At 42.5% G+C, this 26,638-nt stretch overlaps 1 protein-coding gene across 1 annotated transcript in view; it reads right to left on the reverse strand.

Moving 5' to 3' along the window:
• Positions 1–3,805: 3,805 nt before the first annotated feature.
• The window catches only part of BMS1 (BMS1 ribosome biogenesis factor), a 41,551-nt gene continuing 18,718 nt past the window's right edge, over positions 3,806–26,638 (reverse strand). Inside the window, exons 11-23 of the mRNA XM_065407712.1 lie at positions 26,435–26,536; positions 24,897–25,051; positions 23,506–23,587; positions 22,401–22,462; positions 18,333–18,515; positions 14,736–14,924; positions 13,611–13,791; positions 12,951–13,009; positions 8,869–8,991; positions 7,531–7,678; positions 6,335–6,510; positions 5,209–5,370; positions 3,806–4,165 (exon numbers count right to left, since the gene is read on the reverse strand). Coding sequence (XP_065263784.1) covers positions 3,935–4,165; positions 5,209–5,370; positions 6,335–6,510; positions 7,531–7,678; positions 8,869–8,991; positions 12,951–13,009; positions 13,611–13,791; positions 14,736–14,924; positions 18,333–18,515; positions 22,401–22,462; positions 23,506–23,587; positions 24,897–25,051; positions 26,435–26,536 — 1,853 coding nt within the window. The 3' untranslated portion in view covers positions 3,806–3,934. The remainder of the gene's footprint in view (positions 4,166–5,208; positions 5,371–6,334; positions 6,511–7,530; positions 7,679–8,868; positions 8,992–12,950; positions 13,010–13,610; positions 13,792–14,735; positions 14,925–18,332; positions 18,516–22,400; positions 22,463–23,505; positions 23,588–24,896; positions 25,052–26,434; positions 26,537–26,638) is intronic.

Genomic DNA, 26,638 nt, shown 5'->3' on the forward strand with positions numbered 1-26,638 from the left:
TGTAGAAGAGAACTTTCATCAGCTGACCTTCTGCTTCCCAGAACATTTTAAAAATGCTACCTCCTCTTATTGTCCTCATCTAGCACAGGCCTCTACTGTCCTTTCACCTTCCCATCACTGCTGAGGCAAGAACCGCCCCCCCTCCAACCCCCATATACTGCAGCCTTCCTCCTGCTCCTTCCACATCTAGCTCCCTCATTTACTCTCCATCCATTCTCATCTCTCATTCAAAATGATGCATTGCCCAATCCTCTTCGTTTTCAGGCTCTCCCTGCTATTATGAAAAAAGAACAGGAGTACTTGTGGCACCTTAGAGATTAACAAATTTATTAGAGCATAAGCTTTCGTGGGCTACAACCCACTTCTTCGGATGCTTATGCTCTAATAAATTTGTTAGTCTCTAAGGTGCCACAAGTACTCCTGTTCTTTTTGCGGATACAGACTAACACGGCTGCTACTCTGAAACCTATTATGTTTATTGTCACATTGTGGGCTGAATCAGCCCTGTTGTAACTCCACTGAAATCTGTGGCTGAAGGTGGCAAATATCTTGTGATCATTAGCTCTGTGAAATACTTTGGGTACAGTTTATTATGTATAGCCTCCTTCAGGGAGAGCTGGATGGTGTATTGACTTGGAAGATTTGTATGTGGAAAATGTGTAAAGGGATTGTTGTTGTTTTTAAGTTTGCCTGGGGATTAGACATGAGCAAAATTGCTTGTTATTTGTACCTCATGTGGCATTCACTATGTTCACTCAAGATAAGAACAGCTGCGGACCCTTGTTCTGCCACCTGTAGGAACATTGCCAATGATTCTCTCAGATAACTCTGGCTTTGTTATAGTATTCTCCCCACTATATACAGTATTACCAAGACATTATTCTTGTGACAGGGATAGTTCTACTCTGCTTACCTTGTAACAATTTTTGGAGACACGGAGGAGGCGGCTTGTTTCAGGTAGTTGAATGTGAAATGTGATCAGAGCCTGGTCAAGCTTCTGTTCGTTACCTAGTACAGTGCAAAGAGGGGATGTTCACCAAGACAGATCCTACCCCACACCCTCCTGGAAACATCTGCAAATACCCTGCCCTACCCGGTATACTCCATATTTGATAACATGCTAGATAAAGATAGAGTCAGTTTGTCAAACAGCCCCATAAAAAGGCCATTTTTTGCTGACTAATTTTGGGCCAAATGTTCTCACCTCTGCTCAAGGGAGCCAAGAGAAGCCTGGACCTGTGGATTCTGGCCCATAGGGCACAGAACAGGTTGGGGAACAACTATTCCATGATATGCCCCCACCAGCCCATGTGGCAGGGGTTTCACGGCGTTCAGGCTCTGTATTTGGGAAAGGCCAGGCTGGAGCGGGGGGCTAGCTGGGCTTTGCCACCTTCCCCCCTCTCAAGCCCAAGGGCAAAACCAATGAGAGTGAATGCTGAGTGAGGAGTAACATGTCTGTGCACCTCCCGCCAGGCTATGACAGCACAGCGGAGGTCAGGGGAGCTAGGGCAGTATGCTAGCGGAAAGTACATTAGCTAAGGGCAGGTGCAGAAGCACAAAGTCTCCACAAGGATCATCTGTGTTCAAATATCAAACTCTGTGCCCGTTCTGAACAGGAGCAAAACCAACCCTTCCCCCCACCCCCTGGAGAATCTGGAATAAACTCCCCATGTACAAACCTTGGGCGTTACCCTTCCACTTTGGGGGTTACTCCAGTGTCGCACAAAGCCATTCATTTCTCCATACCCAGAGAATGACCAGCAGTTTTGCTCATCTCAGAAAGCTTCCCAGGTGTTCTCACAGAACTGGGCCAAATCACTCTCAGCTGCAAATCCACCAGCATCAATGGTGTCGCACCAGGGACCCATTTAGAATTTAGCCCCACTCTAGCATTACAGGATGTTTGAGAACAAGCCACTTCCCCTTCCTATTCCATGGAGAGAAAACTAAAACATTTGAATGTGAAAAACAGGCCAAAGAAGTGTATTAGAGGCCATTATTGTTATTAAAAACAAATATTTTCCAGTCTTTCTCAATGAAAACCATGTAGCTGCATGCGACCAAGACTCTGTTCACTTTTGGTACATAAAGTATTAATGTGATCTCCCTGCTGTGCAAAGTCTGTATTATAGCCATTATTTTCCATGGTCATTTTAATCTATACATTGTGTGTCACACTTCCCTCATGTTATAGGCAGGGATTTATAGGCACCTACCTTAGAGCATCCTAAATCAAAGCACAGGAACAATTAGCAAATGTATTGGAACCTGGCCAGACTCTCTATCATCATAAAAGTGGGGGATACTGGGCCCCCTGAAGTCCAAAACAATGAAAAAAAAATCTGCCTTGATGGTTACTTAATATGTTTCCCCTCATAAATTTCCAAAATAAAAAGGCTCTACTGGTGATTTCAAAATAGTTTTTTCTCTATTATGGAGGAAGTTACACTTTCATAGTTAAGGTGGAGTTGAGTTTTCCACTTAAAGCAGTTCTACCTTTTTGTTTCACATGGATATAACTTACCCTCCCCAAAAACACATTTAACACACAGATGTTACATCAGTTTAACTTAAAGTTATTTTTAAACACAGGTCAGTTTAAGAATGATTTATTGCAGGGTAGTTTAAACTAATTTAAGCTAAATTGATTATAAACCAGGGGTTTGTATTGATGTAAAGGGAGACTATACAGCCTTTTGCACCAGTTCAATAAAAAAATACCTAGTTTTTATGTATTGCTTTTCATCCATAGATATCAATGTGCCTTATAAAAGGTGCGTTAAGGGTGTTTTCAACAGTTATGCTAACTTGCGGGGGGGGGGGGGGGGGAGAAGGGGAGGATAATCCACAGCTTTTTGCTCCCAGGCAGACAGAGTCCCAAAGTACTTGCACAAGTTGCTGAGTATGCATTCACGGTTCTAGCCACAGTCCAAGTGGACAATGAAGAACTGCCCAAATACTGACCAGGAGCGGGATGCAGGTGAATCATTTTTTCTTTTGAACACTTGGCTTTGAACTACAGCGGAAGGCATATGGGAAATACTTCTGCGGTGCTCAAGTTCAGGAATGCAAGACCCAGATATATGGAAGTGACTACTTCCATGGCATTTACTATAAAACCAAAGCCAAATAATGCACCCTGCCCTTTCCAGGACGTGGCTGTTGTAGAGTAGTGAGCTTCCTGCCTTTTCACAGTAGCTCTGCTGCAGGGCAGAATTAGGAAAAGACTGAAGGCTTGTTTACACTTAGAACGCTACAGAGGCACGGCCGCGCCGTTGCAGCACTTCAAAGTAGACAATACTTATGCCAATGGGAGGACCTCTCCTGTCCGCCTCCCTGAGAGGCGGTAGCTAGGTCGATGGAAGAATTCTTCTGTCAACCTAGTGCTGTCTACACAGGTACTTATACTGTCTTAACAATGCCACTCAAGGGTGTGGATTTTTCACACCCGTGCCATGTAGTTATGCTGACTTAATTTTCTAGTGTAGACCAGGCCTGAGCAATACCAACCCAGAGACAGATTCTGACACCCTTATTTACATTAAGTAGCACCTTACTCCGGGAGCAGTCCATTGAAATCAAGGTAGTCCATTCATAAATGAATGACATTCAATAATTAACATTAAAATAGTTTAATGGTTGCTTGCAGAGCATGCAGTATTGATGTAACTGCACGGAAATACAAAGGAGACAGTTCTCCAGTAGATATGAATTCCCCCCCACCCCCCAAAAAATAATTTACATCTTTTATTTATATGCATTTCCAAATGATAAGAGGTCGTATTAGTATTTTTTCCCCCTTATCTTCTCAATAGCAAGTTCAATTTATTCCAAGGCATGGTTTCAGATATTGTCTTTTGATTTGATGTTTGTAGGTACTGCATAGATAACTATCCTCCAGTTCCATTTGAGATCTGATGAGACCTCCAGAAACTCACTTCTCTCTCTCTCCAGATCCCTTCAAGCTTGACTTCTGTCTCTTTTTCTCCTTCTGTCCCATAATTCGAAAGAGTTTTTTCTTGGCTTCCTTTTGCCTCTTAAATTTCTCTTCCTCCTCCTTGTCCTTCCTTTTGAGGTAATCTTTAAGGTGCTGACGATGGTTTAATTTGGCCTTCTTTATTTTGTAACTATGCACGGTACCCAAAGCAGTAAGTAGGGCTGATATCTGATTGAAACAGAAAACAGAGTTAAATATAGATATAGTTACATTTTGGGTGAGCCACAGAACAGCCTCCCAAAAGAAAGAACAAATTTAACCCCTGGGAAACCATGAGTTAAAGATATTATTTAATGAACAGTGTCAGGATCAGAGACATTGGGCAAATCACTTACTCTCACTGTGACTCTGTTTCACCTTTGTAAAATGGGGATAATTACCATGCCTAATCATAGGAACATTAAGAGGCTTAATTATCATTTATGAAGCTATTTTGAGATCCTTGCATTGAAGGTATTATTGAAAAGTATTGTGCATCATCATTATTATAAGATTATTTAACTTTACAGGAAGGCTAAATTGAGGTTTACATCCTCTCATTCTTACAAACCCTCTACCTTTCCCCAAATCCTGCATCAATTTCTTAATTTGTGTTCAAAGCCTCTCTTTACTATTACTGGATGGCAAACATAAGAGCAAAGAGAAGCAGGCAATTATATACCTAAAACTCCCATATAGTGCGATAACTGCACACCGTTGACCTAAACATCTTGAGAACACGAGGACTAGGACAAACACCTCTACCCCGATATAACGCGACCCAATATAACACGAATTCGGATATAACACAGTAAAGCTGCGCTCGGGGTGGGGGGGGGGCTGTGCACTCTGGTGGATCAAAGCAAGTTCGATATAACGTGGTTTCACCTATAATGCAGTAAGATTTTTTGGCTCCCGAGGACAGCGTTATATCGAGGTAGAGGTGTACTAGGAGAATTGGGGAGACATACTTTTGCCATACATGATCTACTACAACAATTCCTAGCAACTATCTGCTCTGTAGTCTGCTCAGGACCAATTCAGCACAGAGCTCTGGTATGTACCGTATACAGAGATGGAATGATGGCTGGAGGCAAGATATAATCCCAGGAACAAATTTTTGGCAATAGCTGCACATTTCAGTGATCCTAAAATTAAACTAAGAGTCACACATGATCCAAGCAACACCATCTTAAACAGGAAGTGTTAATTTCACAATAAAACATATTTACCTTCTTTTCATGAGGCTCCCTGATAACCGCTGGTCTCCACTGGTCCTTCGTAGGCTTAGCTTTCTTCTCATGATTCTTAGGCTTGTTCTTAAATGGCAGTGCCTTCTGGAGTGCTTTAGGAATGTGGAGCTTATTGAAATGCTTCTTCTCCCTCACTATTGGCTGAAAAAACAAATTTCACACACACATAAGAGTCATATTTCTATAACACTTTTCCTGTGCACAGTACTTTACATTTCAAATAAAATTAGTTCTCTGTCTTTCTTGCCCTTGGCTAGGGATGATAGACATAGTATAACACAGGTGAACCTAAGGCTAAGATTTTGTCATGGATATTTTTAGTAAAAGTCATCGACAGGTCATGGGCAATAAAGAAAAATTCATGGAAGCCCGTGACCTGTCCCTGACTTTTACTAAAAATATCCATGATAAAATGGGAAGGGGCTGGGCAGCTGAGGGGTAGCTGGGAGCTCCAGGGTCCCCGCCACCCATGGGGGGGCTCAGAGCTCCAGGGCCCCCCTGCCTCTGCCATGGTGGTTGGGGAGCAGCTGGGGTCCCCTCTGCCCTACCGTGGGGGCCGGGGAGTTGCGAGGTACCCCACTGCCCATGATGGCTCGCTGCCTCAGGCGGCAGGGATACCTCACAACTCCCTGCCACTGCGGGAGGCTGTGGGACGCTGTCTCTCATTACATCTTTTGGATGAGATGTAAAACAAAAGCCCTTATCACTTATGTATCTTCAAAAAATCCTATGATGTAGTTTTACGAGATTATGGATATTAGCTATGCCATCTAGGACAAATGTCTTTGTGGTAATTAAGAAGTCTGCCTATATCAACCTCAATGCCATTTTATCTGGATGTCCCACTGGTTCTCCAACTTTTCATGGGTCACTTTGTAAATTCTCATTGATCCACCATCCAACTCAACACCTCGATCCCCCACAATTTGGTTCTTGCTCTGCAGACCACCCAAAAAGGGCCATGACAACTATTCTGTGAGTGAAGAGATGTACACATACAAACACACACGTATGTACATTGCACTTAATTTTACACTGATTTTAGGAACAGAGGAGGTCACATACACATATTTTAACTCACAGATTGCAAGAATATAAAAGATACCTTATAAAGGGAATCTTTGTTTTGCTTCAGTCTGATGCCCCGTTCGTGCCTCAGTTGGCCAGTTGTCTTCATTCCTGTCCAAGTATCTTTCTCACCTGCTGGCTTCAGCAAGGATGTTACTGGGTTATAGAAGGCTGGGATGGAAACAGGATACCAAGTCCGCATAAAGACAATATCTGAAAGGAAAGAACATGATCACTTAGCTTTTGACAATGTGGTTTACTGTATCCACGCTACAGATAAACATTATTTGAATAAGGAAGTCAACTGAATTGCAACCCACACACTAAATTAACTTCTATTTTACAAGAGGAGCACTCCTCTTATCCTCAGTCTCTAGAACATCAGGCAGAGCAATGCATGTGTTAATACCTCTGGACTCCTCAAAACCTGCATACAAGTTACACAAAGAGAAGCATATTCCTGAAGAGTCCCAAGTTGAGTATCACTATACTAGATATTCCTACCCGATTAAAAAACATATAATGATCTATAGCAAAGGAGGTCACATATAGTCTGTGCCTATCAACAGCAGCATATCCAAATTAGTCTTCCCTCTACATGTTTTTCAAAGCCAAACTATATGCTGCTATAATTTTCCACTAGCACAAATTCAATATGGTGCAACTACAATCATATGAGAACAGAGCATAGGGCACAGTGACCTGATGCACATATCATCCGACTGCAGTCAAGTAGGGAATCCCCAGCAGATCACTAAAAAATTAAACATCTGCTTTGTAATCACACATCAGACGAGAGAAAAGCTTCTGATTAAGGGCTATCAACTCTCCCCTGATTCATAATAAAAATCCCTTTCTAGCACTCACACCGCTATATACAGCATATGCTTGAGTTCTCTAGGCAAACAGAGTTCTAAATTCTCCAGAATATAGTTTACAAAACAAACTAACACTGAGGGCAGAAATAGGTCACCTAATAGACCTTCTTCATCTGTATCTCCTATTATTCTCAGTAATAGCATCATTGAAAAGAACCAAACGTAAGTGATTTTTTTCCAACTCTTTGTCACACACACATTCATCAACACGTGATAAATAATCAAAAGATTCTGTTCTCTCTGAATTCACATTTAGGTTATTAGAGAGTCAAGAATACAAATGGTGCTTCCATACTTGGGGAAGGAGGAGGAAAGGCATGGGATGATGATCTCTTATTTGGGGAGTGCTACTCACCACTCATCAGCAGCTTGTCTTCGAATGTTGCCCTGAACGCTCCTTCAGGTTTTCTAAGAGCCTTTTTGATCTGTCCTCGAATACCACTCACAGTGCGAATGGCCGCCCCTTCAAATTTAGCCACTTCCAATGGAGAATTGAACATTCCCTGTGAAACACAAAGATTATAGACCATTTATTAAAGATGGCATGTTTATTATGAATAAAATACAATCCTACCACTCTCTATACAGACTTGTGTAGGCCACAAAAACACAATCATCCCCAAGCAGTTTATCATAAACAGGAAATTGGGATCATAAAATGTTGTTCTTAAATTTATACGGTCACTGATCACATTAAGAATCTATGATAGTGATTATTTTTTTCTTCTAAGATAGTCATCTAATTTACACCATATAAATAGAGGTAAAATTTCTTAACAATAAATTCAGGTTTTCACCTTTGCACCCACCCATCTCAACCATGAACATGTTAGAAAGCATCTTCCCATTTCTCATTTGAAGATTTGTTTGCCATAACATAACATTTGGCAGATGTCTTGTAAGATGTAACTGCCTTAAATTACTGGGGGGGGCGGGGGGGTAGGGTAGGGAGGGGGGAGTACCTAATATAATGCAGCATTCTAGGACATGAGTTTCTGCATTTATAAAATACAACAAGTCAATGGGACTACTCATGGGCTTAAAGTTAAGTGAGCGATTGAGTGCTTTGTTAGACTGGGTGCAGAGCGCTCAGCAACTTGCAGGCTCAAGCCCCAAGTCCCCTAACCTGAAGCTCTGTTTCCCTGATTTAGGGTAGCCTGCAGGCTTCACCAAAGCAGTTTGGCTCCTTGGAGACTCAGTCTTACACCACCTCCTCCCCCAGCCAGTTCCACAACTGTACAGGAAGTCTTAATTTTTGCAGGAGCTCAGCTTCCGTCCTGCAGTTTGTAAATGCTATAGGACCAAACCCTGCTGGAGAAGGAACAGACTGGGTTAATATTCTGCTGAGATGGCAGGCACTGGGGAAGCTGGCCAACTGTTTATCCACACCCCACTTTTACGAAACCCTCTTGAAGACAGTACTGTATTTGGCACAACAGAGTTTAGAAGAGTGAGGTTTGGCTAATGGAGGTAGTCATAATAATTTATATTCCCTGTAAGATACTTTTACAAAATGTATTGAATATGCTTTTAAAAAAAAAATTACAAGGCCAAAAACCCTATTCAACATCCCTAACTCAGCAAAATTCCCATTACTTTGAGACTTCTGCCTGAAAAAAGACTGATGAACAGAGCCCGAAGTTGCATTTCCTTCCGACCTTCGTTCTAGCAGGATTACAGTATACACACATACCTTAATAAATGATGTGTTTTTGTAAATTTTAAATGGGAAACCAGTCAGCTTTAATTTCTTCACGACTGTTATGGATTTATCTAAATCAAGCACGACTCCTGTGGCAGCTATCCGGAAATCAGGCTGAAATATACAACAGTATGGATGATTGATAGATCATTAAATGTGTATAACAACAATCCTACTGCAGCGACTGAAGAACTCACTTGACAGGTACTATTTCATGACATGTCATAACCAGAGTTCACAGACTTTACAACTTCAACAGTAGCACTGCAGCATGGCAAACTAAAATCAACTTCATGAAAACTGGTTGAGTTACTGCCAATGTCACATCCCTAGCACCCATTCATGAGCTATTCAGAATGGCTATTCAAATGAATTTTAAAGTCATCTTTAAGATTTTTTCCCCATTTTCTACTGTACTCTGCACTCTGTTTCTTCATGAAAAAGAATTTTACACGCACACACATGCAGAAGGGCTCAGAGCAAAGGGACTTTGTGTATTGTAATAACAATCATACCTCTCTTGTTGAGATATTATGAAGATATCCTTTAAATATTTAAAAACCAAACAGAAAGGCAATATAAAAGAAGACACACATGCCCTTCTCTCAGGGCTGGGTTAACAAAACAACGCCTCAAGAGTTACTACTGGGCTCGCCAGGGAGCTATCTGAATTCCTTAATATGTGGTGTAAGTGCATACAAGTGTACGTACAATAAAGGCATACTTACACTTGGAGCTAGGGTTGTGATTCCCACCTCACACAGACTTACTTGCACGAGCTCTCATGGAGCTAGCATGCTAAAAATAGCAACATAGGCTAGCCGTGCCTAGAACAAACTCGCCTGAATCCCCTGCTAAGTTCCTGTGCTGTCACTCACTGCAGCTACACTACTAATTTTTAGCATGCTAGCTCAACAACAGCTAGCACATGTACATCTGCGTGTGCTGGGAATTACAACTCTAGTTCTAAATCAGGGGTTCCCAAATCTTTTGCCTGCGTGACCCCGTTTTAAAACTTACTCTTTCCTATAACCCCAGGCAGCAACACAGCAGCCAAAGAATCCAAGGAATTTACACATTAAGCATCTTATTTAATGATCTCTCAAGTGACACATGGGCTTGCGTGTTGCAACACAGCTTCTCAAAGTCTGGTGGCATGGTGGAAATTGCACCTCTAATCTCCAATGTGACATCAACGGTAGATTGATATCAGCCGATGGACACAAGTGTGCTGAACCCAGCTTCACACAAATATGTGCTTGTGAATGGCACCGTCAGTTTCACAGTGCATGTTTGAGAGTACAGGATATTCATTCTAGACAGTGAACAAGAACACCAGGAGAGAAAGTTGGACATATGTTCCTCACAAGAATCAATCACAGGAAATTTCGATGAGCTATTTGATTTCAGCTGCTGGCAAGTCCATGGCATCAGGCTTACACTGAAAGGAGTGTCACATCCAATTATACTTTGTCACATCCAAGTTGTGGAAAAAGGATGAAAACCGTTCCTCCAGCTGGCTGTGATGCTCAGCCATCACCTGTGTGGGAGGCAGAAAAATTTCATTGTCAAGTAGGAACTTGCAAAGCTGCGGGAAGAATTCATAGTTTGTCTTCAATAGATTATTCTTCCAGAAAACAATTTTCTTTATGAATCCTGGGATTCTATCACTCAGCTGAAGGATGTGGGTGTTCTTTCCTTGCAGACCTGTTTTCAATTCATTCAAATTTCCCAAATGTATCTGTGACATAGGCAAGAAGGCACATCTCCCTTTGGTCACAAAGAAAATCAAAGAATTCACTCTTTTTGCAGTCTACTGCAGGGCATGCAGCTAGTCTCTCAGCTGAAAAAAAATCATCCCAGTACTTTTCCTCTCGAGAACCATAAACTTCAGTGTGGAACAACAGCACGTCATGATCAGACCCTATTTCTTCATACAGTTTTGCAGAGATGCGAACCTTGATGTAGTTCACAATAGATGAGACCTGCTGCAAAACTTCACCTAGCTCTGGACTCAGAGTTTTAGATGCCGGTTGGTCTCTGTGAAGTATGCAATGAATCCACACAGGAGACAGAGCAACTTTCTTTACTGAAGCACGCAGACCTGCTTTGTGGCCTGCCATAGCTGGAGCTCCATCTGTGAAAAAGCCCACCATGCGATCACATGGTATATTTTTGTCTTGCATGTAGCACATCAAACACTGTAGTTCATGGCCCTCAAAAGCCAAGAAATTTGCATCGTGGCACTCAGTGCTCACGTCAACTTGAAGAGCAAAAGCATCCATGTTTTCCAGACGCTCCACCCACTGTGTTTTCCTGATCTGCTGCTATTACTTCAAAAGCACACTGAAGCGAAGGATTGGAGAGTGGTATGGCTCTGAGATTGTTTGCCTTGTTTTCTTTGCACATTATGTTCACCATATTGATTGCAGCTCGCAAAATCAAAGTCTCTCCAATTGTGAGAGGCTTCTTGGTCTGTGTGATGTGGTAACTCCCCTCAAATGCCTTTTGAGCTTGGTCAGAGACAGACATGGCTCTCTCGAATTGCAAATGTTGATGGGAAAGTTCTTTCTGGAGCTGGACAAGTGACCTTGTTTTTCCTATGTGGTCCTTGTGAAGGGTTTCCAAGTGTCGTTTAAGTTTATTAGGCTTCATGCTTTCACAAGATAACAGTGTGTGACATAGCAGGCATTTTGGCCTTTCTTCGTTCTTGACTAAAACACTGCCAGAAGCTGGAAATAAGTGACAGGGGATGGATCACTTGATGATTACCTGTTCTGTTCATGCCCTCTGGGGCAGCTGGCACTGGCCACTGTCGGAAGACAGCATACTGGGCTAGATGGACCTTTGGCCTGACCCAGTAGGGCTATTCTTATTTTCTGATGAAGCCATAATTAAAGAAAGCCTCATCATTTGTGAGCACGTTTCTTGGACTCTTGTTTTTTGTTCATAACTGCATCAGTAGACTCTCTACTGGAGGCTGAAGCAGATACTATGCATAAAAATGAGTCCATTGTGCCTCTTATCACAAAGCAGAAAGAGGAATTCACTGTTGAGCACATGAGGTCAGGACTCAGGAAAGCCACATGTGGTGAAACTAGGGCAGCACAGAGACAGTGACTTGCAATGATTCTTTACCCTTGAGTGCCAACAGGGTACTCAGAGTGGCATAAAAGAAGATAAACCCCCTAAGGTAGGGCCCATACAAGCCACTGCCGATTTCCATGTCAGAAAAGGCTAGCGCAGGCTCCTACCAGCTTAAGTAGAAAGGATGCTCTGTTGATGAGGCTGCTGCCCACAGATAAGGATCTTCTGCATTCAAGTCCCTCAGCTGGATGCTTGCACAGCTGGATGGTGTAAATGCCCAAATTGGCATCTGCACAGCCACCTCCACATAGGCAATGTGTCCAGACCTGCTCCACAAATGCCAAACCAGGAGGCATCTGATCTACAAAATGGCAGTCCTCTGGTGAAGTGTCTGTGAAACAGGTCCGGACACGTTCGGGGGAAGATGACATCGTCTTGCAGGCTGAAACTGATCCCCTGGACCTCCAAATCCAGCTGCTGATGGTGCGACCCACAGTTGGAAATCAGTGCTCTAAGTGTTACACATAGCCTAAATGTATACACAACCAAAAGCATACTTTAATATAGTATGCACACCACCATTGATCAACAATGTTGAAGAGACACCTGTAATATTTCTGGCAAATAGGGTTTCAGATCAATCACAGTGCAGGAAAGAAACTCTTGTGTCAGATATGTCACTGCCCTTCAGTTAATCTGATCTCACTATAATGAGGTTATCCTATACACTTGGAACATCAGCCCAGCAGGAGTAGGAATATATCACTCCATTCAAACCCTTACCAAATGAAGTATCTATCTAGCTTCTTCTCTATGTCTTCATCCCATGCTCATCACAGTATCTGAGTGCCTTACAAATTTTAAAAGATCCTCTAAGATCCTGTCATATCCTTGTTTTAGCATAAGTACGCTTTCCAATAAAATTCACTGTTTGATACAATGATCTACAGAAAGAGCAAAGTAACATTTTGTGATAATAAACCTACCGTTGTGCCACTGACTGACTGAATTGCCAAAAATCCTGTCCCTTGGGGAGTGATGGGGCCTAAAACCAAAATTGAATAAAACAAATTATGACCTGTTTGGCTAGACAAGAACTGGCTATTGTTTAAAGGTAGTCTCAGAATGATGAAATAATATTAGCGTGTTTAGAATGATATATTCTATATCCCACACCAAAAAAAAAAAAAAAAGACAGGTTAAACTAGTCATTCAGCACATTACTCACATAAGTAGTCCCACTTTGAAGTGAATGGAATTACTTGTGTGAGTGAAATAACTCCCATGAGCAAGTGTTTGCAGGACTGGGCCCTTAACATGCTCTCTCTTTCTGGACATGTAGTCACCAGTTCCCCCTTGATGCAATATCCCAGCAGGCTGATCAGAATTTGACTAGAGCCCTGCATGAAGGAGTTAGATAGTTCCCTCTCGACCTCCCTTCTCTCTCTTAACCATACTGCATATTTGCTAATTCTTAGTATTATTTTATATCCTGTGGGGAATAAACATTTGTTTTAAGTGATTCTTCCTTTCCCCAAAGTTATCAGATGGTTATTTGTATAGGAAAATCCTAATGCCTCCTCTAAGGCTAGGGAGTTTTGCAGTTTACCACATGGCTGTAGATTGTAAATCAAAGTAATCATTACCCCAAAACGTTGCTCCACAATGCATATGTTGTGGTGAATACTTAAGAAGCCTATGACGCCCGTTATGATCTTCAATGTAGTACATAGGGATAGTCTGAAATCGCCTCCACCCCAAGGAGAAGATTATAGGGTCCCGTGTTTTAAGTATCTTCTTATACCAACGATGTTTTTTCAGACGTAACTAGTTAAAAGAAAAGATTAACAATATTAAAAGCACAGAATTAGCCCTAATATCAGTGATTATTGAAGCAATTTCCATCCTTCCTAAATGCTTGTTTAACCACCAAAGAACTTTATTTTTTAAAAACACGTCTATTCATGATGGTCAGGGTGACTTAAACTAAGACAGCTGGCATTTCATCTATTTAAAAATTTTTAAAACTGTGTGTATACAATACACACACAGATTACATACATACACATCTATCTATCCCTTTTCCCAAACCTTTGATTGTAATTTGCCTTATTTAGACTTTGTCTAAACTAGCACTTTTGTCGGTAAAACTTTTGTTAGTCAGTGGGTGAAAAAACACCCCACTGAGCGACAAAAGTTTCACTGACAAAAGCACTGGTGTGGACAGCGCTATGTCGACGGGAGATGCTCTCCCACCTACATGGCTACCGCTGCTAGTCAGGGGTGGTTTAATTATGCCAGCGGAAGAGTTCTCTCCCTCTGGTATAGAGCAGCTACACGGGAGACCTTACAGCTGTGCCGCTGTAAGGTCTGTAGCATAGACAAAGCCTTAGATTATAGACCCTAGAGAACTGCAAATGTGTTTGCATGAGCTTGTTCAGCAACTAGGACAATGGGTGGAGGGGCCTCCTTGTGCTAATGTAATATAAATACCAAAATAACAATAATGATAACGTTTTCCTTCTGACCATCAAACCAGTATTAAAACAGGATAGCAGCCAAGTTACAATCTCAAACGTTGGACTTTTAAATTAACCATGCCAAAAGCTCTTTCTTTTTTCAGCATAAGGACCTCAGATGAAGGATCTATCTCAATTTTTTTAGCTATTAATTACATTTGCCAAATAGGAAATAAAAATAAACAGCAATACCATGCCTACTGAATCACAGCTGTACCACTATCCACAGCACACACAGCTTTGGCTCCATACCTGTACATATCCCACATTTCCTTCGCTGTTGCCTAAACCACCCAGGATGATTGGATAGTGAGGGTCAAAATTAAGCACAAATTCACATGGGATATTCTCAATCTCTATTCGAACATACATCCCAGGACGGAAGCCCTCGTACTGAACTCTGGATTCATCATCCTGGTCTTCAAATTCAGCCCGATTAAGCTATGTGAGAAAGATGAAGAGGAAAAGTTTTAATGGGTAGAAAATGGAACATGAAAAATCATGTATGAACAAGGCTTGTGCAGAAGGTTTCAGTTTTACTTGAAAAGCAAATTAACTCTAATTTATGTGGTATCTGTCTGGATAGCCCTAATAGTTCTAGTAACTTACTTCAGAGTAACAGATGTCTGCCACCACAAATCCTTTCCTTTGCAGCTCCCTTTAGGAAACAGCAGATCCAGCTTTACATAGGAAAGTCTGAAACACATCTGGGCATGTTGCTCTACCCTGAGTACAGTGCCCAGAAGAAACAAGTGACTTTCTGGACAGATCCTTAGAATACTGAATTTAGGGTAAAATTTCAAAAAATGCCTAAAGTGCCTAAAAAAAGTGCCTAAATAAAGCACTTGGAGGAGAGGAAGGTGATCAGGAACAGTCAACATGGATTCACCAAGGGCAAGTCATGCCTGACCAACCTGATTGCCTTCTATGATGAGATAACTGGCTCTCTGGATATGGGGAAAGCGGTGGACATGATATATTTTGACTTTAGCAAAGCTTTTGATACCTTCTCCCACAGTATTCTTGCCAGCAAGTTAAAAAAGTATGTATTGGATGGATGGACTATAAGGTGGATAGAAAGCTGGCTAGATTGTTGGGTTCAACAGGTAGCGATCAACAGCTCGATGTCTAGTTGGCAGCCGGTATCAAGCGGAGTGCCGCAGGGATCGGTCCTGGGGCTGGTTTTATTCAACATCTTCATTAATGATCTGGATGATGGATGGATTGCATCCTCAGCAAGTTCGCAGATGACACTAAGCTGGGGGGAGAAGTAGATACGCTGGAGGGTAGGGATAGGATACAGAGTGACCTAGACAAATTGGAGGATTGGGCCAAAAGAAATCTGATGAGGTTCAACAAAGACAAGTGCAGAGTCCTGCACTTAGGAAGGAAGAATCCCATGCACCGCTACAGGCTGGGGACCGACTGGCTAAGCAGCAGTTCTGCAGAAAAGGACCTAGGGATTACAGTGGATGAGAAGCTGGATATGAGTCAGCAGTGTGCCCTCGTTGCCAAGAAGGCTAACGGCATATTGGGCTGCATTAGTAGGAGCACTGCCAGCAGATCGAGGGAAGTGATTATTCCCCTCTATTCGGCACTGGTGAGGCCACATCTGGAGTATTGCGTCCAGTTTTGGGCCCCCCACTACAGAAAGGATGTGGACAAATTGGAGAGAGCCCAGCGGAGGGCAATGAAAATGATCAAGGGGCTGGGGCACATGACTTATGAGGAGAGGCTGAGGGAACTGGGCTTGTTTAGTCTGCAGAAGAGAAGAGTAAGGGGGGATTTGATAGCAGCCTTCAACTACCTGAAGGGGGGTTCCAAAGAGGATGGAGCTCGGCTGTTCTCAGTGGTGGCAGATGACAGAACAAGGAGCAATGGTCTCAAGTTGCAGAGGGGGAGGTGTAGGTTGGATATTAGGAAACACTATTTCACTAGGAGGGTGGTGAAGCACTGGAATTGGTTATCTAGGGAGGTGGTGGAATCTCCATCCTTAGAGGTTTTTAAGGCCCGGCTTGACAAAGCCCTGGCTGGGATGATTTAGTTGGGAATTGGTCCTGCTTTGAGCAGGGGGTTGGACTAGATGACCTCCTGAGGTCTCTTCCAACCCTAATCTTCTATGATTCTAAATGATCTGGGCACCATAATCAGTTATGAAAATGGGATGTGAGCTCCTAAATCATCTAAGCACTTGTGCCCTATTTGAGGGCCTGTCTTTATCTGCGAGATGCTATGTGTACCTAAGATTCTATGTAATTAACAAAAGATCCTTGAAACTAACAGGAGGGTTCTTTCCCTCTGTTTTTGTACTGCTAGGAACATCTATATTTTGCTATGCCACTACCGATTGTTCTGGATGCTGTTTGTGCAGATGTTGGAGTCTAACATATAGGATAAATCCTGTGGTTCAAGTACATTTCTGAAGTCTTTGGATTTCTCCAGTATACTTGGGCTCTCTCTCTGGCTTGTGTTGACAATACACTGCTTGAGGATCACTAGAATACGTTTCCCTAACAGGCCTTAAGTGCAGGAGCTCTAAATTGACTCGTTCTTTTACTGGAAGAGGCTTGTTTACATTTTAAGTGTTCTTATGCAAGCACATTAGAATACAAGGTCTAGTTGTTTGGTACTTATGTCAGAGACTAATGCAAACTGGTACAACTGAGTTAATGGCTAATCTGAACAAGATTTTGTTAGATAAGATGGTGTACACTATGGGTCTCTTTTTTTTTTTTTTTTTTTAAAATAACCTTACACTATGATATAAATCGGCAAGGTTCTTCAGAAAGATGTCAGTGCAATACAAAAAGCTATGTTAAAAACTACATTCAGGGTTTCATTTAACAACTAAACATTGCAGCAGAGTTACCAGTTCAAATTGTCTCTCAAATGTCCTTGAAAATTCTCATCACACATCTGGAACAGGGGTTCTCACATTTTTCAAGTGTGGAATACATTCTGATGTACATTTTGCCTTGTGGACACCTACTTACTTGCTTGTGATGCCTTAATATCCATATGGCAACCACAGCAATTGCTTAAAAGAGTAAGTAATTATTAGCAAAGTATTTTTGTATTTTTAGCTGTAGTCAGTACAATAAAGATTTTGATCTCTTTAAAGGTAAATCACAGACTACACTTGCTTTTAATTCCATATCCCCTTCCCAGCTGATATTTCTTTCCATTGAAAACACCTACCATGTGACTAGCTAGCTCTCTGCAAACCACCATTAAGTGTTCCACGGACCACAGCTTGGGAACCCCTAAACAGCTAACATTTACATGGTAGCTTTAGGTGAGTGCCACGTTTTAGTAGCAATAATGACTCAATAAGTCAATTAAAAGGAAGAGCTTCAAAAGACTTAGTATTTTGTTTTTTAAAAAATGGTAATGGAATCACACTATTCACCCATTAAAAACATCCCTCTAAACGTATGGGGTTTTGCACATAAATGCTGAAAAGCTATCAGTGGTTGCTGAATCTAAGGGCTTGTCTACACTAGCACTTTACAGCGCTGCAACTTTCTCGCTCGGGGTGTGAAAAAACACCCCTGAGCGCTGCAAGTTTCAGCGCTGTCAAGTGCCAGTGTAGACAGTGCACCAGCCCTGGGAGCCGAGCTTAAAGTCACTCCAGTAAAGTCACCAGCACTGGGAGCTATTCCCCTGGTGAAGGTGGTTTTTTTAGAGCGCTGGCAGACCTCTCTCCCAGCGCTCTGCTGCGACTACACAAGCCACGTTAAAGCACTGCTGTTGCCAGTGAAGACGTGCCCTAAGAGTCCCCCAGAGAAAGAGTGTGTGGTACTTAAGAAGCTTCATAGTCAGACAAATAGCCAAGTTGACAGCTTGTACCTGAGCTTGTTTCTGCATTTCCCCTTTGAGATCATCGAAGTATGTGGCATCCCCTTCATCATATTCAGCATCAAAAATCTCCTTCAATTTGCGTTTCTTGTCCATGCGCTTTTTCTTCTCCTCCTCCTCTCCTGCTTTGGGTTCTTTTCCTTCTTTATCCTCTTCTTCTCCTTCACTTCCAGCCTAGCAAGAAAGAGAAGACGGTTTTCCATCAATGTAGGCAATCCACCTCCCTAAGCTGTGGTAGCTAAATTGAAAGAAGAGTTCTTGCATTGACCTTAACTACATCTACAACAATGGCTAGGTCACACACACCCATGCGCCACAGGTAGGTCAATCTAAATTTCAAGTGTAGACCAGGGTCTATTTAATAATGCAAACGGTCATAACCACAGCTTTTCATCCTAAAATGATAAACTATTTAATAATAAATTCACCAGATGGAGAAGAATGTCTTCAATAAGAAGTGGAAATGTGTTTCCATGGTCTCTCATTCCTTTTGTCCTCATCAGAAAGCTTTTCAAACGAATATTAAAATAAATGGTATTTTTATTGCTATGGATTGCATTTTTAATGTATGCCAAGAGTGCTTAGAGCTTGGAATTGGCATAATTTATCATTCTTAAGTTAAAATAAACATATTAATAAAAAAGAACGTGTATCAGGACTTGAATAATACACAAGTATTGCCCATCAGGAGTGAGGTACTGTGCCAGAGATGGAGGACTGGGGGAAGTTTGGACATTAGCAATAATTTCGCAAATAAGCAAAAAAAAATCTTCAATTAAAAAAAAAAAATCTAAAATTTGCAATATTTTCTATATCTTCAACATTTATTTGCCCTAAATAAATTTGGTCCCTATTACTACAGATTAGCTCATGATCCCATTGTCAACTGAATTCACGTACTCTTCCAGAACATTGAATGCGCCTATACTTAATCCTCTTAACTTTTTATTTCCTGGTTTTCAGAGGTCTAAGGATAGACTCTCTGTGCTCTGGAAGGGTACAAGGCACTGCCAGTGAACCTTAATTCTCCACTAACAAAGTTTTGGGGCAGTGAATTTTCCTTGGTTTTTTTTTTAGTAGGCGGTGATAAGGAGAGGACCATGATTGTGGGAGTGGGAAGGGCACAAGAAGGCTTCCTTGGAACCTTACTCCCACTCAGCTACCAGCTGTGCCTGTCTCCTGTCTAGGGTTACCATTCGTCCGGATTCCCCCGGACATGTCCGGCTTTTAGAGTTAAAAATAGCGTCCGGGGGGGAATTTGTAAATGTCCGGACTTCCGCCCCCCCTGCAGAGCATGCGCTGCTGACAGGGCAGCCGGCCGGATGGTGCCACTTACATGGGGCTCCGACAGCCAGAGAGAGCCCCTCCTCCGCTTCCCCCTCCTCTGCCCTGCAACTGAGAGCACTCCCTCCCTCCCTCCCTGCATTCACAGATCACCAGCCGGCCGTTCGCACCGGCAGTCTGGAGCTCCTCCCCCTGCTCCTCCTCCCCGGCACGCTGGTCTGAGCGGCAGGGTAAGGGGGCCAGGGGGTCGGAGAAGGGGCAGGGAGGTTCTGGAGGGAGCAGTCAAGAGACAGGGGGGGGCGGGCGTTCGGGGGGGGCTTTCTGGGAGTGGGGGTGTGGATAAGGTTTTGGGCAGTCAGGGTACAGGTAGGGGGTAGGATCCTAGGGGGGGCAGTTAGGGTGGGGGAGGGTCTCAGGAGGGGGCAGTCAGGGAACAAGGAGCAGGGAGGCTTAGGTAGGGGGTGGAGTCCTGGGGGGCAGTTAGGGGCAGGGGTCCCAGGAGGGGGCAGTCAGGGGACAAGGAGCAGGGGGAGGGTTGGGGGTCCTGAGGGGGGCGGGAAGTGGGAGGGAGTGGAAGGGGCAGTGGCGGGGCAGGACTGGGGCGGGGCTCCTCACGTCCTCTTTTTTGCTTGCTGAAATATGGTAACCCTACTCCTGTCCCTTCCAGTAGTGTTGGAGAAGCCATGAGAAAAAGAGAGAAGATGGTGACTGATGGGCTAGGAAGAGCATGTCTACCAGCAGGAGGCGGCAAAACGGAGTGGAGGGAGCCCCAGACTCCTCTTCAGAGGGAAGGAGCTCTGCACAACCCTCAGCAGCATAGGAGGGTGGCAGAGATATGAAGTGGTTCAGTCATCTCAGTGGGATGTTCTCAAATCAATAACACTACCCCAGGAAGATGAACAGAAGCTGATATAATAGCTCTTAGCGCTCCTGTCAGACTGACCCATTCATCTTAAAGTACCTTCTCCTCTCCCCTCTCTCAAAGTCTATCTCAGTTCCTGTTGTGGAATACCAATTTACCAGACAATTTTACTTTGCAGGTAAGCTTTAGAAAAATTTCATTACTGCAGTCAGCTCTTTATCTGAAATCAATCCTGAGCAGATGATACCAGTTTGGGAAGGATCAGAGCCATAGTTTGAGGCCCAAGTGTGTACAGAAAAAATTATAAGAACTGTAATATTTTCATGTCATGCATTTTTTAAGGGAGCTGCATCTCAGAAACCCCTTGTTCAAACAACCTCAAATTAGAACCACTAATCCTACCCTGGACACACCATGAGGCACAGTAATTTGCAAATAAGTATGTAGATTTCAGAGTACTTAGAAAAATCACATTTTAAACAATAAACTAGTCTCATCCTTACCCATTGTGGAGCTATTGCTTCAATATAATAGCAAGGTGCATTTCCCAGTATCTCTCTATATATACTGCTCAACAAAGAACTACTCAGGCAGGTTTAAACAGAAGTAATAGGATGAAATTAAGCAAAGAACAAATTAGATTGAATATCAGAAAATATATATGTAACAGTGAGATCTATGAGACAGTGGAATAGTCCCTCCAGAGAAATGGTGGAAGCCCATTGTTTGAAGTCACCAGAGAATATACTGCAGGGAACAATCCTGTATCAGTCAGGGTTAGGTGGGCCAAATAGAAATTAGAAATTGGAAGGAAAAAACTATGATTCCATGAAAGATCAAACACTGGGTGAAATTCATCCTCCTGGGGCTAGCGCAAGGCCTCATCACCAATTAGGTGCCACATTAGCCCTCAAAAAAGGGCTGGCTTTCTGTAAAAAGGTGAATGTCACCAATACAAAGGTACACTCTATATTACTATGCCTTGCAAAATTAGAAAGCCCTAATGATGACAAAGTTAAAAGCAACATAGCACTAACATAAAACAAATATTTCCCCATCATTATTACGAGACCAAGTTTAGAACCGTGCCCTTTCCCATAAAATGTATATTGCACAATACTGATCTCAAAGCATGTAGGCCTGATCTACCCTAGAAAATTAAGTCAGCTCAACTACGTCATTCAGGGGTGTGAAAAATCCACACATCAGACTTGAGTATTTAAACCAACCTAACCCCAGTGCAGATAGTGCTAGATCGACAGAAGGTGTAGGTAGCGTCTACACTGAAGCGCTGCAGTGGCACAGCTGTGCCTCTGGAGCATGGTGTAGACAAGCCCATAGACTAGGGCATGTTACATAGCAGCATTTAACACTACAGCATAAATTCACTTTGACATCTTTTGTCTGTGATCCACCCTAATCTTCCATTTGTTTTCCACTATTTTATGACACTACTTAGGAAAAAATAACATGAAAATACAAGGTATTAGCAATCAGGATCATGTTCGACTTGTACCATCCATCACCCACAAACTTGATTTTCAGACCCAGCAAGTTGATTAAGCCTGCCCTCTACTGTTAACTATGGTAAATTGATTTCTGCTCCCCTACAATTATGAGCTCCATGTAAGGAATAATATAGTTTATTTGATCCCCTGAAATTAAAAGCACATCTGATCCTAATGAAAATAAAAGAAAGGAGACTGTATCTATTTCATTCCAGTCCCTCAGATACCAAAATGTTCTCTTCATTACAGCAGCCTTGTTTCTACTGATTTACGAGCGACTTTCCAGTTGGGCTACGAAGCTGAAGGATGTTCTAAACAGAACAACCCACCATGCAGAGAAACACACATTAAATGTGAGCAGTTGATGAGCAATCAAGCTAGAGATCATACCTCATCTCCTTCTGCTGCTGGTTTTCCTTTGTGCACAACCCCTGTTTCAAGGTCTTCAAAATCACCATACAGTTCTTCTGTAAATACAGCAGCCAAGAAATCCGTAAGTTAGCAACATTTTTGCACTGCTCTGTAACACTTCTAAGCCCTTTGTTATTTTGTGTATATTTATTTCTCACTAATATTTCACATTTTGGTTGCTGTACAGATTTATCACATTTTCTTCCCACCACTTTTCCACATTCTGTAGAAAGTGAGCGGCAACCCAGCTTTTCAGTAGCTCTTCCTTTTTCCTTTTGGAAATGCACCATCAGCAACCTTCTTCACACATCTCCAGCTCCTCAAAATTCAAGTGAAGTTCTGCATCTCTCAAAGTGAAAGCCACACAATTGGAAGCCACCCTATCATTATCTCTGCTTAAACACTGCCCGCTAAGTTATCAGCAAAGAGACCTGAGCCTCCAGCTTCCATCAGGATGTGGAGGCAGAGACTGCAGGGAGAGTAAAAATCTAAAATGGATCCAGTAATTTCAAAAAGGTTTTAAAAAATGGAAGTTTGCTCTACAAAAGTTATCAATAGTCAAACACTTCGCTTTGGAGATAATATAATTATATTTGAAATTAAAAAAAAAAAAAGTATCTCCATAAATTCTCCAACACTAAAATTCCAACTTTTCAGCAAGGCAAAGAGACAAGACTTACTTTCTGCAAATAGGATTTCTGTTCATTTCAATCCCATCTGTTCAAAAGGAACAGCTAAGCTCACCTACAAAACTGAAAGCCAATTATCTCTAAGTGTAAGCCAACCAGCCTTGAGTGGGGATTCTATTTTCTATTCTATATGATAGACAGATTCTATATTCAAAGAGTGTAAACTGTTCCCTATCTCAATCTGCTATTTATCTCCTCTTTGTGCACAGACGGATACCAGCTATCGTAATAAAATCAGTTAATGCTTGCATAGTGCTTCAGATATGTAAAACAGGTAGAGAACTTGGCAAGGATGTTACTAATGTAAAATGTTTTTAAATACGTAACAGAGTTTTGGGTTAAATATTAAGTCACAGCATTCACTAGAAGCTCTTCCTCCGTTAGTCATATTCTAAGCGCATCAAACCTACCATCTTCCTCCAGCAGTTTTGCTGCATCTTTATCTGCTTCCCACTTTCCTGTTACAAAGCAGTCTCGAATACTGTTCATAACCTGTAAAATGAAAGTGTTACTTGTACACTTCTCACGACTACAAAGCACTTCAACAGCTGACACACTTTGTCTGTAATACTTGTTCTGGCTTAGAGAGATGGCTTGCTCTCAGCCCATTTGCTATCCCAGGGGTGGGCAAACTACGGCCTGGGGGACACATCCGGCCCTTCAGATATTTTAATCTGACCCTTGAGCTCCCACTGGGTAGGGGGGTCCAGGGCTTGCCCTGCTCTGACGCTCCAGCCAGGGAGCAGGGTCAGGGGCTTGCCCTGCTCTGTGGCTCCTGGAAGCAGCGGCATGTCCCCGCCTCCAGCTCCTACACTTAGGGGCAGCTAGGGGTCTCCGCACGCTGCCTCTGCCTTAAGCACCGCCCCCGCGGCTCCCATTGGCCTCAGTTCCCAGCCAATGGGAGCTGCGGGGGCGGTACCTGCAGATGGGGCAGCACACAGAGCCACCTAGCCACGCCGCCGCGTAGGAGCCAGAGGGGGGACATGCCGCTGCTTCCGGGAACTGCTTGTGGTTAGCGCCGCCTGGAGCCTGCACCCCTGACCCCCTCCTGTGCCCCAACCCTCTGCCCCAGCCCTGATCCCCCTCCCACCCTCTGAACCCCTCGGTCCCAGCCCAGACCACCCTCCTGTACCCCCAACCCCTCATACCTATCCCCACCCCAGAGCCTGGACGCCCAGCCCACCCCCTCCCGCACTCCAACCCCCCAATTTTGTGAGCATTCATGGCCCGCCATATCATTTTCATACCCAGATGTGGCCCTCGGGACAAAAAGTTTGCCCACCCCTATGCTATCCACATCGTAACACAACTATCAAAACTGTCTTCCTGGCCACCTCCACAGAGAGGTGGAGGAGACTGAATTAACCTCTCCCTACCCCCAGAAATCATTCTGCCAGAAAAAAGCAAAAGCTCATTAACGTGAGTCCGCACAGAAGTTTACAGTGCCTCTGGGGTAACCATTTAGTGAATAAATAAGATGACATCAGTCATCACAGCAATCCATCCAGCATCTTTCACTAGCATTAAGTTTACTTACTTTAACTTCCCCTTCCTATTTAAAAGCAAAAAACCTAAGATCCTGTTTGTGTGTAAATGTCTCTGGTGAGGATAAAGAGGAGATGAGAATTTCTGAAGACGACACATAGGCAGAACTGTCTGCAATTCATATGAGTTAGTTTCATGTCTCCATGACATATCAGTAGTTCTTTATTAGGGTAATTCAAGACTGGTGTAAGTGGATACATACTGGACGTGCTCCTAAGGATACAGAATGTAAGAGCTGTCACTCCAAAAGCAGTACCTCATCTAAATCCCAATCCTGGGGGGTTTCCACTGGAAATTTGGAGCAGTCAAGGGCATTAGCCTTTTGTTTGGATTCTTTGTCAGGACGGCTGACGTGGAACAGCCCTCCAAGCTCTTCATCAGCATCATCTTCTTCATCGGCATCCTCAGCCACTAAATAAAATGCCATAGTTAAAAGCATCATCTGTAAATCATATGTATTTATTAGATTAATCAAAAACTTCTCTTGCTCCATAAATCTTTAAATGCCTGATGTAGTTTGAGGAAAGAGGAATTAAATCATAAAAGTGGTGTATTAGTAAGGAGACCAGTGTTTCAACTTGTATTAAGCAGAAAAACTAATACATTGTTTGATTCCCTTATAGAGAAAGCAGCAGCAAGTGAATTATTCTATATTAAGATCAGAACCCAAAGGCAGGTCTTTAGTTGGAGAGCTAATTAGACGGGACATGACGGTGGGAAAAATATATTCCACATGTAAAATTTCACATACTTTAACGGAAAAATCAGGTGCCTTGTGGATGATTGGATTTATCTGAAAAATCTGTTCTTTGATTAAGCAATTGTGATGTCTTTGTTCAACACCATACGTAACACAAAATTAATAAAACAAAACAAAACCCAACCTATTAGAAAAAGGCTGTCTATTTCTCCAAAATCAAATCCCATTTGTTTTGTACCAGTCTGCAAACTGCTAACACTGGGTTTGTTAATTTATTGGTACTTTCTTAGGGCATTATACTGCAAATCTTAGTATGCAGAACTCCCAGTAACATCAACCGGAGTTGTACATGTTTAGGGGCCAGTCTCTTGCTTGGAAATGTATCAGTTTATGAATTAAACAGGGTGCATACATCATGTAAATGACAGCTTTATCTTCACTTTAAACTAACTGCCTGATTCTTGACAAATTACCATCATTATCTTAAAAAATACACTTTATAACAGACATCATAAATGTAACTTCATTCATATTCTGAATGAACACTTTCCTCACCTTTCAAGGAAGGCTTGGTTAATTTTAGACAAAATTCATTGAGGACAGCAAAAATCTCACCTGATTAGATAGATCATAAATAGCCAGTTGCCAAAATAGGTGGTATGTGCACAGCATCTACTACTAGATTTTTTTTTATTTTTAAAAAGCTGAGCTTAAATGTTTTGAGAAAATACTATATACCAAAGGGAACTTAACGCTCTTTCTATCCACCTGGAAAAATATTGCTGTATCTCAAAAAGGAAGGACCCAACAAATATATGTTTAGCAAGCCTCTGGATGAATACTAGGTCAAACTAGCCTAAGATATGTTTAATTAGGAGAACAAAATTCTCTTTTTATATAGGAAAACTAAATGTGAACTCCTGTTACCAATAAGGAGAGTTAAATCCATTATTTCCTCATGCACCCATGGAAGAGTAGACTCCAAAGGCTATGGCTAACTGATATGGCTATGATTAAAAGCCTATACAGGGATCAGAGCAATAGCATCATGATGCTGGGAGAGAAACTTACACTTATACACATGGGATTTTTACCTGTTCCATAAACAAGTTTGCGAAGGTTGGGAGCCGACTGTTGTTGTCTCAGAAAAGCCTCGGCTGCCTTTTGGGTAAGGTCTTCCTTCCACTTAAGTGCACCTGAAGGGGGTGGGGGGGAGAGAGAGAGACAGAAGAACACTGTAAATTCCTTCCTCCGCTGGCAATGTATTAGACTAAGGCCTGGTCCACACTAACCCCCCA

The sequence above is a fragment of the Emys orbicularis genome, chromosome 7 (genome assembly GCF_028017835.1).
Source record: "Emys orbicularis isolate rEmyOrb1 chromosome 7, rEmyOrb1.hap1, whole genome shotgun sequence".
NCBI classification, from domain to species: Eukaryota; Metazoa; Chordata; order Testudines; family Emydidae; genus Emys; species Emys orbicularis.